Source organism: Lemur catta, chromosome 1 (genome assembly GCF_020740605.2).
Source record: "Lemur catta isolate mLemCat1 chromosome 1, mLemCat1.pri, whole genome shotgun sequence".
NCBI lineage: Eukaryota > Metazoa > Chordata > Mammalia > Primates > Lemuridae > Lemur > Lemur catta.
The window spans coordinates 43024525-43041232 of record NC_059128.1 but is presented as its reverse complement, the minus strand read 5'-3'; the positions used below and the strand labels follow the sequence as shown (position 1 = coordinate 43041232).

The following is a 16708-nucleotide window of genomic DNA, read 5'->3' as shown; positions in this document are numbered from 1 at the left end:
CTGGAGAGAGAAGGAAGCACCAGAGGGCAAACGAAGGCCACAGAGTCAGGAAGCAAATGGGAGATGTGGCCATAAGGGGATCTTGAAACAGGCAACTCCAACTTAGGCCAGGAAATCTCATTAAACTGAGACTGAGGCAAGTTCCCTAACTCTGAAGGTTCAAACATATGAACCATAATAGGAATAAAGCATGGAGCAAGAGACCAGAACACAGGTCTGCCTATGTAATGACAATGTGATGAAGAACTCTGGAGAGGAATACAGACAGTCCTAATCTCTACATATCAAAAGAACTAGATCTCAGCTCAAAACAAGAAACTGGTCACTAGTAACAGTTAAAGCTCTTATTTAAGTTTATAATATAGATTTTGGTCATAATAATGAACGGGTCTCATGAAAAGAATATGTAAATTGCTTCTTTTGTGAAGGTCATGATGTTGGTACTATATAAAACATTCAAATATTTACTAAATGGGATACAAAAATTAAAAAGGCATAATCCTTGATTTAGAGGTATTTACAGACTAGTGGTGAAGAGAGAAAAGTAAATGAGCAATTACAGATAGGATTAATGTTATGAAAGAAATATCAGGAATAATAAAGATAAATAAGATTCCATGTCACAATGCTTTAGTCCAGGCTCCACCACATGCCACTTGTGTGAACTTCAGCAGATCACTTAACTCTGCAGAAATGCAGACTCTTCATCTATAAAATGAAGGTCACATCAGCTCCCTTGGAAGATAACAATCAAAGTAAATAATGTGTGAAGAAAAAGCCTTGAAAACTATAGAATACTTCATAAATGTAAGCAATAAGAGCAATACTAAAAGAACAGAAATAACTTTTAAAAAGAAGTATTAAAACATTATTGAAATTTACTCCCTATACAATTAACAATCAGACTTATTTACAACTACCAACACAACAATATTTATTAGAATTTCATTTCCTACTAGGAATAATAAAAATGAACTATAATATTGTGGCTTCTAGGTAGAGTTTTTAAACATGGACTAGTCCAGAAAGGCTGAAAGAATTTTGATTTGGAGGATAAAGGCACAGATGTGGAACTTTGAAGCCTGATATGTAACAGTGAAAGGTATCACTAAACAAAATATAGCATCCTTACATCTTTTCAACAAGTCAACTTGATAAAATATGACTCAAAATAAATTTCCCCAGGTTTCTTCATATAGTCTTCAATGTGAATACATTCTATGAGAAAGTTAACTCATTGGAAATTTCACTGACTCAATGGGTGCTGGGCGGGAAGGGGGAGGGGAGCATTACAACACATTACCCATATCTGGATCTTCCATGTCATCATCTTCATCTTCTTGTATTTCTTCAATGTGCATATTATTTTCCACATGGGATATTATTGATTCAACATCATGTAACACCAAAAATTCCAATGGTACTCCCTAGAAATACATTTATTTTTTTAAAAAATGACTAAAATATAGCAAAGCATTTTTTTCTCTCCCAGAAATAGGGTCTCACTCTGTCACCCACGCTGGAGGGCAGTGGTGTGATCATAGCTCATTGCAGCTTCAAACTCCTGGGCTCAAGCAATCCTCCCCCCTTAGGCTTCCAAGTAGCTGGGACTACAGGTATGAGTCACCATGTCCAGCTATTTTTTTTATTTTTATCTTTTTAGAGATGGGGTCTCGCTGTGTTACCCAGGCTGGTCTTGAACTCCTGGCCTCAGGTGATCCTCCGGCGTTGGCCTACCAAAATGCTGGGATTGCATGTATGAGCTACTGTGCCCAGCCACAACGCATTTTAATATAAAAATATGTTTTTACTTGTTTGACACTAAACCTTTGCACTTCAGTTTTAAAATTAAAATGAAAAAAAATTTAACTCGACAATTACTAAGAAATGGAAAGCACTCAAAACATACTTTATATAAAGACAGTGTGCACTACTGAAAAAGATGGCAAACAAAGAAGAAATAAAAGTCTCACTTGCTTCTTGTCACAACTACTTTATACTAAAGTCTGTGAAACATTTCACATACAAGAGCATGTCCTATCTCTATACAGGACGGAAATATATACAATTTTATTGCAACTAGAGCCAATCAAAATTGATCATTTTGACATTTCACAGAAATATTCAAAACAGTATTTCATCTAAATTAATTCCACTAAAAATTTCAATTTCCTCTTGAGCTATAAACAATAAATTACTATCTGGCTCCCAGGTATCTTAAGAATGCCAAATTCTTACACTAAGATTATTCCATTAAGATTTCTTTCACTAATGCCCAACTATCACATTTTAAAAAAACATGAAATTTTAGGCCAGTACAATATTTTAGCAAATTATCCCTGACTGTAACAATACACTGGAATAAAGCTATAACATAGCCTCAAGTATGTTTATTCTTTAATGTCACATATCTTTATCTTTTTAAAATTATATTCAAAAAAAGCAATTTTTGACTCCTGTAGAAATATAATGAAGTTAAAGGTAGAGGAATCAAAATCAATTAAACTGAATTTGATCCAAAGTCTCACAGAAATTTTTGTAGTGAACTTTACTGAAGTATAACATTCACACAGAACACAGAAAAGAACAAAAATTTTAAGGGTATAATTTGATGAATTATTACAGAATGGACACACCTATATAACCACCACACAGATTAAGGTACAGAACATTGCCAGCACACCCAGAGGCCATATTCTTGCCTCTCCCTGTCATTACCCTCCCCCAAAGTCATCACTATTCTGACTTTCATCACCGCTATGATTTGAATATTTGCACCCTGTCCCTCCAATTCATATGTTGAACTTAATCATCAGTGTGATGGTATCAGGAGGTGGGGCCTTTGGAAGGTGCTTAGGTCATGAGGGCAGAGCCCTCAAGAATGGCATTAGTGCCATTATAAAAGAGGTCCCAGAGAACTAGCTTGTCCTTTCTACCATATGAGGGCACAGTAAGGAGCCTTCTATGAACCAGGAAATGGGCCCTCACTAGACACTGAATCTGCCAGCACCTTATCTTGGAATTCCCAGCTTCCAGAACTTTGAGAAATAAATTTATGTAGTTTATAAACCATCAAGATTATGGTACTTTGTTATAGCAGCCCAATTGAACTAAGATAATCACTTTCTATGAATTTTGCCAGTTTTTGAATTTATATAATAGAACTATACAATTTATACTCTTTTTGTGACTGCTTATATTTTGTTCAACATTGTGAGGTTTATCCATGTTAACATATAAATGCAGGTTATTCTTTTTTAATGCTGTTAAGTATTCATTATGTGCGTATACTGTATTTAATCATTCTACTGCTCATCAACATGTAGTCCAGTTTGGGGCTATCATAAATAATACTGCTATGAAGATTATACAGTAATATTGTCTTTTGGTATACATTTGTTTGTGTGCACTTATATTGGGCATATACTTAGGAATGGAATCACTGGTTCACGTGACATACATAGCTTCAGCTTTAGTAATACTACCAAATATTTTTCCAGTTCTCACTGTACCACTTTTTACTCCTACCAGCCATATACAAAAGTTCTTGGAACCCCACATCTTTGTCAACAATTGGTATTATTACTTTCTAAAACTTCAGCTATTCTTGTGGGTGAGTATTGGTATCTCTTGTGATATTATTTTCATTTCTATCTATAGTTTCCTTGCTAATTAGAAAGGGGGAAATGCATCTTATAATGGAGAGAATTAGTTGTCTCTACCTTAATTCAGCGATCAAACATGGTAATACTGAGAAAAAAAGACACCATGCACTTGAGGAGAAGATGAACTATAACGAAGTCTGCACTATGAAGTATTCTTATCCAAAATGTTTAATGGAACTAATTGACCTTAAATCTAACTTCCAGTTTATAGAAAACATAAGGGAACAAGGCAGACAAAAGCTAAAGGAAACAATTCCAGAATATGGAAAAACTAGCCCATGTATCTAAAAAGTCATTCCCATGGGGAAAAAAGGGAAGAGTGATCTAAGATATTAAGAGAGCTAGGAAACCTACCAAATGCACTTTATAATTCTTTACTGGATTTTGATTCCCAAAAACTATCGAGAGAAAATAACTTTAAGATGAAAAAATTTGAATAGGGACTGACTTTGTGATTAGGCTATGATATTAATATTAAAAAATTATTCTTAATTTTGTTAGGTATGATCATTGAAACTGTGATTATATATACATATGAGAATAACAATAGTTTTTAGAGATGTGTGCTAATTTTTATGGGTAAAATATCAAGATATCTCTAACATTCTTGAAACGTTTCAGAAAAAATAGATGAAACAAATATGACAAAATGTTAATTGCTGAATCTAGGTAGTAGGTATATTGTTGTTCATTCTATTTTTCAATGTGTTTGGTTTTTTTTTTTTTATAAAAAATGTTTAAGAAAGGATTAAAAAGGGCTTTAAAAACTTCTATACTAAGAATGATTCTAGGCATTACACTGCTCCTCATAATACTATCCTATTAGGCAAAGGCTCACTCCTCTCCTCAGGGCCCCTGCACTTGTGTTCTCTCTGCCTAGAATACTCTTTCCCCACATGGCCATAGACTCACTCCTTTGCTTTATTCTCACTTCTTTTTAGTGAGGTTTTCCATGAGCACCTTCTTACCTTACCTCAATTTGTTTTTCTCCATTGCCCTTAACACCATCTGACATTTTAGCTATGCTTGTTTTTATGTCTCCTATCACACTTGGTTTGGTTTATGGCCATATCCTCAAAGCCTAGGATTGTGCCTGAAAAACTGCAGGTACGTAATAAGTATTTATTGCATAAAAAAATACTAGTTATTATTTATTAGCACTTACAGTGTGTTGGGCCCAGTGCTAATTAAGCACTTTACATTATTTCATTTAACATACTGACCCAAGAACCCTTTAAAGTAGATATTTTTTATAATGGAAAAAACGGAGACATACAGAGGTCAAGTAATTTGCCCAGAATTACAGAGTAGGATTTGAACTAGGCAGTACGATTCTATAGCATAAATTCTTTTTTTTTTTTTTTTTTTTTCCAGAAAGAGTCTTACTCCATCGCCCTGGGTAGAGTACAGTGGTGTCATCACAGTTCACTGCAACCTCAAACTCCTGGGCTCAGGCAATCCTCCTGCTACTCAGCCTCCTGAGTAGCTGGGACTATAGGCACATGCCACTGAGCCCAGCTAATTTTTCCATTTTTAGTAGAGACGGGGTCTCGCTCTTGCTCAGGCTGGTCTTGAACTCCTAAGCTCAAACGATCCTCCCACCTTGGCCTCCCAGAGTGCTAAAATTACAGGCATGAGCCACCATGCCAGGCCTGTAGCATAAATTCTTAATACTATATTGTTAATCACCGCCATAAAGAAGAAAATACCTAGATAATACAATGCTAACAGAAATATTTTATAACTCTTACAATATATTATAAAGGCTTTTAATATAGCAATAAAAGTATATGATACTATCTGTGTAACAGTTTTAGTACTTAGGGACTCTCAAACCATTTGCCTGGAAGGGCACAAGAAAGGGAGACAGAAAGGATGATTATACAAACCCAGGGTCAGCATTATTGCCCTGATGAAGAGGCAAAAAAAAATTTACATTGAATTTAATAAACTCATAGAAAAGCTTATTTTATCATTTACAAAAAAACCTCTTTACAGAGATAGCTATCTAATATATAACCTATCTTACTTCACACTATATAAAATTATTTTATTTTAACAACTTATCAAAACTGGGAAACAACATGAACTTTTAATTCTTTTACAGAACCTATTTCCCAGTAACAAATAATTTCTTATTTAAGGTTCCTTATCTACTAGCAAAAAATGGCTTCAGAAGATTCTACATGTACTCCTTCCATTATCTGGCAATATGCAGAGCATACCTACCCGCATACTATCACATATTTGAACAATACTATAGTTTTCATTTGTCTTTCATTTGTCTTATAAAATTTACTGTAAGTTAGAAGGGGAAGTTTTATGAATATTTCATAAATGAGGAAACTGAGCCTTGGGGAGAAGTTAATTCATTTCTCTAGTCCCAGGCCAGGTGCAGCGGCTCACACCTGTAATCCTAGCACTTTGGGAAGCCGAGGTGGGAGGATTGCTTGAGCTCAAGAGTTGGAGACTAGCCTAAGCAAGAATGAGACCCCATGTCTACCAAAAAAAGAAAGAAAAAAAAGAAACCAGCTGGGCACTGCAACGCATACCTGTAGTCCCAGCTACCCGGGAGGCTCAGGCAAAAGGATCGCTTGAGCCCAGGAGCTGGAGGCTGCAGTGAGCTACAATGATGCCACTGCACTCTACCCAGGGCAACAGAGGGAGATTCTGTCTCAACAAAAACAAACAAGGCAAAAATATATATTAAAAAGAAAATCTAGTCACAGAACCATAAGGAACAAGTTTTCCAACTCTTTTATTATTTATTTAATTTTATTTAAAGATGGGGTCTCGCTTTGCCACCCAGGCTGGGGTGCAGTGGTGCAATCACAGCTCATTGTAACCTCGAAGTCCAGGGCTCAAGTGATCCTCCCGCCTCAGCCTCCTAAGTAGGCAAGACTACAGGTGTACCACCACACCCAGCTTTTAAAAAAAAATTTTTGTAGAGACGAGGTCTCACTATACTGCCTGGGCTGCAAGTTTTCTAACTCTTAACCCAATATTACTGCCATAGATTTAGGCAAGAAAATTTAAGTTTTAATCTGGCAGTTCTTAAACACATCAATCAACTTTTTAGCCTATTTTATATAATATTTACAAAATGTTAAAAATTAAAAAGAAAAAGAAAAATTTACAAAAAATTTAAGAAAAAAAAGGACAGTAATAGACATTTACAAAGGAAACATAAATGGCCAATAAACCTAAAAAAATGTTCAACTTCACTAGTAATCAAGAACATGCAAATTAAAACAAAAACTTTTTTGTCTATAGGAAAGATTTTTTTAAAGATGGCAATTCTTAGTACTGGCAAAGATATATGAGAAACAAGGAATTCCAAACCCTGCCAGTAAAAGTATAACCTTTCTGGGGGGCAATTCAACAACATATTTTAAGCCTTAAAAATTTCCATTTCCTTTGACAAATTTCACTTTCAGAAATTTTGCCAAAGGAAAAAATCAGTGATATTCAAAACAGTACAGAAAACAGGCATTATGTCACAAGAGCAAGTAATTAAATATAATTTTAGGTGAAAAGTAGGATATATAGCATGAACCTGATTTTCCTTAAAAAATATATATTAATAAATACACACATACACACACAGGAAAAAGAGACAGACACATGAAAAGAACACCAAAATGTTAACAGCAATTGTCTTTGAATAATTTATAGATTTTTTTCTATAATAAACATGTACTTTGGGACCACATGTATGGACTTTCTTTCAATAACCAGATATTGTAGAGCAATACATAAAACAACTAACCTTTTCTGCTCTTTTGAAGATCACATTGGCATGCTGAGGAATGTTCACTTCCAAAGAATCCCTTTTTCAAAATGGAAATAAATGTTTTTATGTTGCTATCTGAAGAATTATAGTCATCCAGGATATGAATCTAAAATAAAACTATAAATTCTTATACTAAAAAATGTTTATGAAAAAAGATTACAATTTAGTGAGTCTGAAAAATTTTGTACATAAATAAATACAAACCAGATTTTCTAGCTCCATCTTAATCTACATATTCATTTAGGCAAGGTTTAAAGTTCTAAATTTTAATCAAGATTATAATTAATGTATAGACTTTAGCTCAGTAACTGGTTCTAACATATTATATATATATGCATCTATTAGAGATTTGAGTTTATTTATATGATTAAATTATCATATTTTAAAATGTGAAAGTTATTAATGTTTTGCTAAATATAGTGAATACTGAATGTTTAGGATACCTTAACAAGAGTAGAACTCCTGCTTTTCCCAGAAGACGCCAAGCAACCCATTCTGCAGTTCTTCTATCAGCTTCATATGTAGCTTGTTGGCTAACGATAAAAACCAGTGGTAATCCTAGTTGGAGGTGAACGGTTGAAACTTGTTGAGGATCTTCAGCAACTTCAGTCTTCATTAAAAAAAAAAAAAAAAAAAAACACACACACACATAAAATGTCTTCTGTGATTACAATATTCCAACATTTTGATTTAAAATCTCCTAATTCTTATTAATAAAGTCACAAGTAAACAAGTCTGTGAAATGAATTCAACATTAACAGAAATGATCTCATAATTTCCTAAGTTTCATGTTCCCCATATATCTACATAGCTTAAGCATTATAAAACTAACAGATGTTATAAGGAGTTAAACATGAAATGATCAGTATAAGCAATAAGCATATTATAAAGAAACAAAAAAACAATAAACAAAACAGTGTGGTACTAATAGAGATAAATATTTCAAAGGAAATAGAATACATAACTAAGGAATTAACACTTTCATATAAGAACTTAATATATAAATAAATGACACATTACAAAATAATAAGCAACATCTGACTTAAGACAGCAGATTGAATACAAACATCTAATTTCACTCCCTCTAGAAATCCCGGAAAAACTACAACAGTGGAATTTTTAAAAAGAGATAAATATACATATGTAAAGAAAGGATAAAAGAAAAGGTAGCAAAATTTTAGAAGCTGGAGAAAAGAATAGTAACTGATTTAGGAGATTCTACATAGTGAAACCCTAAAGCATGGAAAACTAAGACACAACTCAATTTTAACTGCAGAATCCTAGCTTAAGAACTGTCAGTGTCTGGTATGTCTGGAAATGGGTGAGAAATATTGGAGGTGAAGTGGCAGGAAGGCTCTAATATAAAGAGGAATAAATCAAAGCTTTTGAGAAGTAGTTAGATCTCTAGTTTCCCCTCTCCGACTTTGTGAGCATGGGCAACTGTCCCTCCCCAACACCAGCAGAAATCTGAGAGGATTTCAGGAACAGCTGAGATTATGGAAACCATGCTAAAATCAGGAGTTTTAAGTATCCAAATGTTGCGATGTCCCCCCAGACCCCTCTCCACTCAGTTCCCAGAATGCTCGAAGCCAGATCTTTATCCTCAAACAGAAGACTGGAAGATCCTGTTCTGGGCAACTAGAGTAATCTCCAAAAGCCTAAAGATATTGACATGGGGGTTCACTAAAAAGCAGCCCAGGCCCAATCACCCTACAGAGCTCTGAGTTAACAAGTCCCATCAATGTTCTCAGAATTTCCAGTCAGCTTTTTGGTTTCAAATTCTGAATCATGAATAGATATCCAAGGATTAACAAACACCTAAGGAAAACCTCTAACAGGAAAAACAGAGACCAGAACAAACGGAAAAATAAATAACATGGAGGAAACACAGACTATGCAAGAAGATGAAAGGTTCAGAAACCACCAGTGATGAAGATGGAAGGACACTGCATCCATAAAGAATTTAAAAATAGGCCGGGCGCAGTGGCTCATGCCTGTAATCCTAGCACTCTGGGAGGCCGAGGCGGGCGGATTGTTTGAGCTCAGGAGTTTGAGACCAGCCTGAGCAAGAGCGAGACCCCGTCTCTACTAAAAATAGAAAGAAATTATATGGACAGCTAAAAATATATATAGAAAAAATTAGCCAGGCATGGTGGCACATGCCTGTAGTCCCAGCTACTCAAGAGGCTGAGGCAGGAGGATTGCTCAAGCCCAGGAGTTTGAGGTTGCTGTGAGCTAGGCTGACGCCACGCCACTCTAGGCTGGGCAACAGAGTGAGACTTTGTCTCAAACAAAAAAAAAAAAAAAAGAATTTAAAAATAAAGTTGAATAAATCTCTCAGAAAGCAGAACAAATATAGATGGAAGATAGGAAGGAAAAGGTAATAAAATTGAAGGACTAGTTCAAGAGGTCCAATATCCAAATAATAGGAGTCACAGAAAGAGAGAAGGGAGAAAACAGAAGGAAAGAAATCATCACTGAAATAAACACAAAATTTTCCCACAAATGAAGGACATCAGTTGCCAGATTCAAAGAACCCACTGAGTAACCAATATAGTGGATAAAAGCAGATACACAAAAAGATGTGTTCCTGTAAACTTTCTAATCTGAGAATTTTAAAACATATGTATCCTAAAAGTTTCCAGACAGAATTGTATATTTACCTATGGTGAACAGAATTCTAAGATAGCCTCCAAGATCCCTGCCCCCGGTGAACAAATCTTGTATAATCCCCTTGAGTGTGGGTAGGACCCATGGGATAGCCAATCCCTTGATTAGGTTACATTACATAAGAGTCTGTTACAGTAAAATTTTCCTGCCGACTTTGAAGGAGCAAGCTGAAATGTTGTGAGAGGGCCATGTGTCAAGGACGAGATAGCAGCCTGTGGAACCTCTAAGAAGTCATCAAATTTAGGTGCCAGCTTCCAAAACCTCTCTATCCCCTTCTTGTTCATGGTACCATCACAATAATCCAGTTATATCAAATTTTGGTCTAAGAAGTGTTTGCTATAAAAGTGTTTGGCCTTACTATGTTTTTTAACCTCAAGTATATTCTTCAAGAACAATAAATAACCTCAAATACTGAGAGGGCCAAATGTTTGAAGTACTAAAATATACAAGTAACCAAACCAGCTGAGATCCCTAACAGCTTTCTAATAAATGAGGCTGGAGAGAAATGGTGAAGAACTATACAGTGAACTGGCCTCTTTCTCCCCCAACTTTATGCTAAAATGGGAGATCAAAACAAATTTAGAGGTCATTCTTCCCATGGAAATAAGAAATGCCCCCTCCCATCTCAAAGGAAAGGAAAAAGATAAACTTTCTTTAAAAAAAAATTACTTGTAGCTAAAATCCAACCAAAGAAAAAGTTAACATGGAGAACTAAGGAATAATGCTGGTAAAATTGTGGCTGGCAAGCTCTGAATCTACTTAATTTTAGAAGCAAAACTTTTAGAAAGTGAAAATTATGATTATAGAACAGAATACAAATATTATAGGCCTTAATAATGTAAAAACACAAAACTAACAAAAATCAGAAGGGCAAGAAGAGCTGAGATGGAAATAAATGTATGAAGTTAATTTTTTCATCTTTCACAGCTAGAAGTCAACACTGTCTAAAATGGAAACATGAAGTTTAACAAAAATAATGATTTTAATTTCTTAAAGTTTTTATAACCACTTTAACACTTGAGATAATACTTCCTAAAGAGCCCTCTAATGATAAAGAAACATTTATCAAAAGTTCCATACTCCCTCTATTTTCATATCAGCTTCTTTTTCTTCTATTAAATTCAAATAAGATCAAATATAATATTTCATACTGTAAAGTAGCACATACAACATAACATATCCATTAATCCATTCATCCCTCTATCTGTATGTCCATATGGGTAGGAAGATGACTTGTGTGATGGTCATCTATCAGTTTCTTTCTTTCTTTCTTTTTTTTTTTTTTTTTTTTTTTGAGACAGAGTCTCACTTTGTTGCCTGGGCTAGAGTGAGTGCCATGGCGTCAGCCTAGCTCACAGCAACCTCAAACTCCTGGGCTTAAGCAATCCTACTGCCTCAGCCTCCGGAGTAGCTGGGACTACAGGCATGCACCACCATGCCCAGCTAATTTTTTCTATATATATTTTTAGTTGGCTAGATAATTTCTTTCTATTTTTAGTAGAGACGGGGTCTCGCTCAGGCTGGTCTCGAACTCTTGACCTCGAGTGATCCACCTGCCTCGGCCTCCCAGAAGGCTAGGATTGAGGCCTAGGATTACAGGCGTTAGCCCCCGCGCCCGGCCTATCAGTTTATTTCTGAGTGATGGGATTGGGTGGCTTCTTAAGATTTTTTCTTTATACTTCACTGCAATGTTTGGATTATTTATAGTACACACGCATTTTTATTTTTTAAAAAAAGACAAACTGAATGAGAAGATCTTATGGAAGGCTTTTCACATACTGGCACAACCCTTCCTTCTTTCAGAGAGAAAAGTTTCCTGATCACTATCACCCAGTGAGTCCCTGTAAAATTCCTTCAGGCTAATGCTAAGGAAAGTATGGCACCAGAAATCCTATGGTTACAATATTTACTAACTTTTAAAACAGAGATCAAAGCATTTATAAAAGAGGTCTTTTCTTAACCATAATATAATCATTGTGATCTGTAAACAGTCACTAAGACCTAGAATTCATTATTACTACCACAAAATATTTTCTATTTACACAATGCTATATTTCAGTTTCAATGTAATAATCTATCAAGGCAATACAATGTCATTTTTATGAATACTCTATCTTCTATTCTACCTTTAATAATGAACTACTCCCAAATCCCTAAAAATGGAAGAAGTATGCCCAAAGAAAAGGGAAAAAGATATAATTCATCTAAATAAAACACATATCTGTGAATCAAAACTTAAGTTTTCATGTATGTATGAATTATCTACTATATTAAAATAGGACACATACCAACAGAGGTGCTTTCATTATCTTAATAAATAGGTGAATGTTCAGGGTAGTCAATGGTTGTTCCATTAGAGTTCTTCTACATTGCTGGGTCAAGTCCAAGACTAGTTTACAATGAAAAAAGTAGAGATGTGCATATTCTATATCCTCAGAGCTGCAAATTAAAAATTAATGAACTCAGTGAAGTTCAATGTGTGATCCTTCTACCATCCAAAAAGACATAACAAATCTCTTTGTCTTAAGTCTCATGCTTTTGAAGTATTGTTTTAGTAAAAGCCTAAAAGAGTATAAGATTAAAATAAAATGGACTTGGACAAAAAAGAGGATATAAAATATTAAAGAAAATTAACATTAATATTTGAATGATCCAAATGAGTGGCACAAGCAATTTTATTCCTGAACTCTTTCACATGGTAGCTTCTAAATTAGGTTATAGGCAGGCCTATATAATTTGTTTTTCAATAAAATGCTGTCACCTTGTACAATGAGATTATCTTCAAATATTGTTGTTTTTCTAGAGCTATGATAAATGAAGCTTTGTAACACAAATCTTCTTTGTGTTTAATTTAAACCTAAAGCTGTTTTGAATAAACTTCAGCCAAAACAGGCCTTAAAATAGAAACCATGTGACTGTAGGAGTTTGAGAGTTGGTATGTGAAATATTATAAAACTTAGCAAATATGGCTTATATTTGGCATTTCCTTCAGTATGAGAATACAGAGATAAACTTATAGTGGGGATAAGGTTTGCCAAAATTAAAATAGCATTTTAAAAATCTCCATATGGCATTAGTAGAGTTCGGCAAAATACTACAAAATTTTATTTTTAAAATGTTATTTTAATTCTTGAGACATGCTTAAACTAAGTGTCCAAGGTTCACTGATTTCAAATTTAATTACAAAGTAATTTTTAATAGAGTCAATGATTAAAGAAATTAATCACTCAAAGATTTGCTTAATGCCTACTATGTGTTAGGCCCTGTGCTAAACATAAGAGATAAAGATGAATAAGACAATTTAAATCCTTAAAGGAAATATATGTAAATATATTTCTCCTTAAAGGAGATATACTTAGTAAAACAATTAAAATGTAGTTTATATGTGCTATAATATACAAAATGCTGTGAGGAACAAAGATATTTCATTCTGCCTCAAGTTGGAGAAGGAAGGAAAAGGAAAGAAAGATCATCACAGAGCTCAAAAAACAGAAAGAGAAAGAATGACTTTTCCAAGACGATAGGACAAATGGGCATTTCAAACAAAAGCTAAGGCACAGTGAAAGTATATAACTTTTAGAGGGGAATCCTGAATAGTCACTACTGCTGAAAGGAAAGTGTTGATTGCAAGAGATCCTAGTTAAAGTTGGACTTCATATCATAACCTCTAAAATAACAAAGTAACGTTGGAAAGTTATTTAATCAGGGATCATTTGCTTGCAGATAACAGAAACCAAAAACGGGGAAATTTATTGCAAGTTTAGAAGGCTATCTCAGATTATAAGGAAAATTCAAATAACAGGATCAGAGAAAGGGCAGAGAATAAATGTAGAGACCTGAAGAGTAAGTGTTCATGGACCTTCATTTTGCCAGTAACACTTTTCAGCTCCCAACTCACTCTGTGAGGATACCTCTCTGCTTTACTTCTAACTGGGCAAAACATTCCTATGAACAAGACAGCTACCATCATGTATAATCCAGTTTCTCCATGTCCAATTCTAAGTTCCAGAGAGAGAGGATCTTATTAATACTTGCTCAGGTAAGCCAATGGATTGGCTGGCCCTAGGTCAGGGGCTCACCTCTTATTTAATTGACTGTGTTATGTATGGGGCAGGGATAATACCCTTCTTGGCCTACAGACAGATTTTTTAAGAAGAGAATATGGGGAGGTAGCAGAAAGTACTGGTGTCTCTATGACATGCTACCCTCTTTTATTACCTATCATATACACCCTTATTAACTGACAAAGAATTTTAGACAAACTCAGGCCCAACATGATAGCAATTAATATACTAGTCTTATCTGATATTATAACCCCAGAAACTAGAATAGTGCCTAGCACATAGAAGGCATTCAATAAATATTTGCTGAATGAAAGAATTAACAAATGAAAGAAAGAATTCATTCACCTCACCCTTCAATAAAGAGAGACTAAGGGAAAAAGGAGTGCTGGTTAATGTCACACATAGCAACAAAAACGTAACTTCTCTTTGTATGAACTTTCTTCTCTGCCTACCTCCCTCCCCTCAAAAATCATTTCACCTTACCAGTTTTCTATGCACTAGCCTCTAAATTTATAGAGTAGTAAAATTTCTGGGCTTTAAACAGTTTTGTTAGCATATTAAACAGTTGCTGTGTTCTGCAAAATCAGCAGAAGGGCTCATTAAAGACACTCAATGTCATTAAAAGTTCATGAAATCACCATTTTGCCTTGCTTTGGATTAATTTTCCCAAACAGCATTTTGAAACCAAACTTAGTGTTTAAAATGTATTGGTTATTCCTTGTGCCCTTAAGTGCTAAAAAAAAAAAAAGAAAGAAAGAAAGAAAAGAAAAGAAAGAAAGAGAAGAAAGAAAAACTTTAACTCTAGCTTGCCCAGCCAAAAATAGTGAAAAGTAGGCTTCTACCTAGAATTATAAGCTAGAAACTAGACAAGAAAAATAAACATTCCATTAAAAAACTGTACTTAAATACATTTAAGATCACTATGACAAAATAAGAGAATTCTCGTGAAGAATTTCTGGAGTTTCACCATGAAAGCTGCTATTTTACCCCCATCCGATCACTGCAGGAGATCTATTCGTAAGATATCCCACTTGGCCACTCACAGGATCACATCTTGTGGCTTATCCATATTACCTTCATTCACCTTAATCTAACATCACTTCTGTATATTTCAGACTATAGTACAGCAGATGAGAGCAATGAAGGGGATTTCAGGTTTCATTTATGTATTCACATCTGCTTATGATTTCTTCAGACAAACCCATGCTATGAGAGTATGGTGGGAATGTTGACTAAGTAATGTGAAATAAGTAAACAACAAAAAACTTTAAATTGTTGACATATGCCTCTTATACATACCCAATACTTTCCAAAAGGGCAATTTCTGTGGTTAAGACAAATTGGTATATGGTCCCATACACAAAAGCAGCTTCCATGACTGCTCTGTGCTCTGAAGAAGAGATAAGGGAGTTGGGAGACAGGAAGAGTTAGTTTGTGTGATTCTATGTCAATTTCTTTTCTGAATATGATCCTACACAATTTTATATTCTATTGTATTTAAAAAAAAATCCTTTGCAGCAATCCCAGTTGGGGATTTAACTGCCTTTTAATGCAGGCAGTTAAAGAAGCTATAAAAAGTCTACTCTATTCAAGGTAAGGGAAGAATTAAGAGGGAATAGAAAATGAGTTGTACTTTAGAATATGTGACAAATTTGTGTTAGTTTCTTTCTAGTAGTAGGGAAAAGAATATGAATTCACCATACAACTTTCATGTTATTTTTATATGTGTGTCTGTGTATATTGTTTCTGGGTTATTTTTTAACCAAACTTATACATATTAAAGAAACAATTCTACAAGACATATTAAGGCATATTAAGAAAAACAGCCATTCACCCACCCTCTACCCCATTTCCAATTCCCAAGGGACAACCACTTTCAACTCTTTCACTATTTCTTTTGGTATTTACCTCTAAGTCTCTAAATGACATTCTTATAACTCTTATTTTCTGATAAGAGAAATACATATATATGTATATAAAGTTTCAGCATTATCTATTGAGTTCCTACTATGGAAGATGATAAATTAGCTTTCTTTTCCGAAACCCAGCTCCACAAATGTACACACCTCTCATCCCCCCCAACTCTCCCAATATAGTTCTAATTTTATTAGATCAATACTCAGTATTTATATTGTTATAACTCAGTAAATACTATTTACAGATGAGCCATACAGTACAGAATGACCACTTTTCCTTTTTTAAACAACCTCTTCACTGCAGTTATAACTACCTTTTTAAATTTTTGTTTTGATTTTTTTTCTAATTTTTTCCTAAACTCTTCCACAATTATCCAGCCCTCTCAATACTTCAAATATTATCAGGTATACTACCAATTCTACCTTAGAGACGTTCCTGCAGAGCCTTCTGATTTGCTCTAATATGTACTATTGCTACTTGGCTTGCTACACGAATGCCATCCTGGGGATTCTCTTATTCTCTGTCTCAGGCTGGGTCCTTTTGACTATTACTCCTATCTTCTTTACTGATCTCTTGCTCCCATTCTCCAGCACCTTCCT

At 34.6% G+C, this 16708-nt stretch overlaps 1 protein-coding gene across 2 annotated transcripts in view; it reads right to left on the bottom strand.

Annotated features, from left to right (window-relative positions):
- Nucleotides 1–16708, bottom strand: part of TXNDC16 (thioredoxin domain containing 16) — an 82137-nt gene that overhangs the window by 33040 nt on the left and 32389 nt on the right. For both annotated transcript variants that reach the window (XM_045567084.1, XM_045567076.1), the window contains exons 7-11: nt 15492–15582; nt 12417–12567; nt 7902–8068; nt 7435–7495; nt 1304–1427 (exon numbers count right to left, since the gene is read on the bottom strand). In XM_045567084.1, the coding sequence (XP_045423040.1) occupies nt 1304–1427; nt 7435–7495; nt 7902–8068; nt 12417–12567; nt 15492–15582 (594 nt within the window). The remainder of the gene's footprint in view (nt 1–1303; nt 1428–7434; nt 7496–7901; nt 8069–12416; nt 12568–15491; nt 15583–16708) is intronic.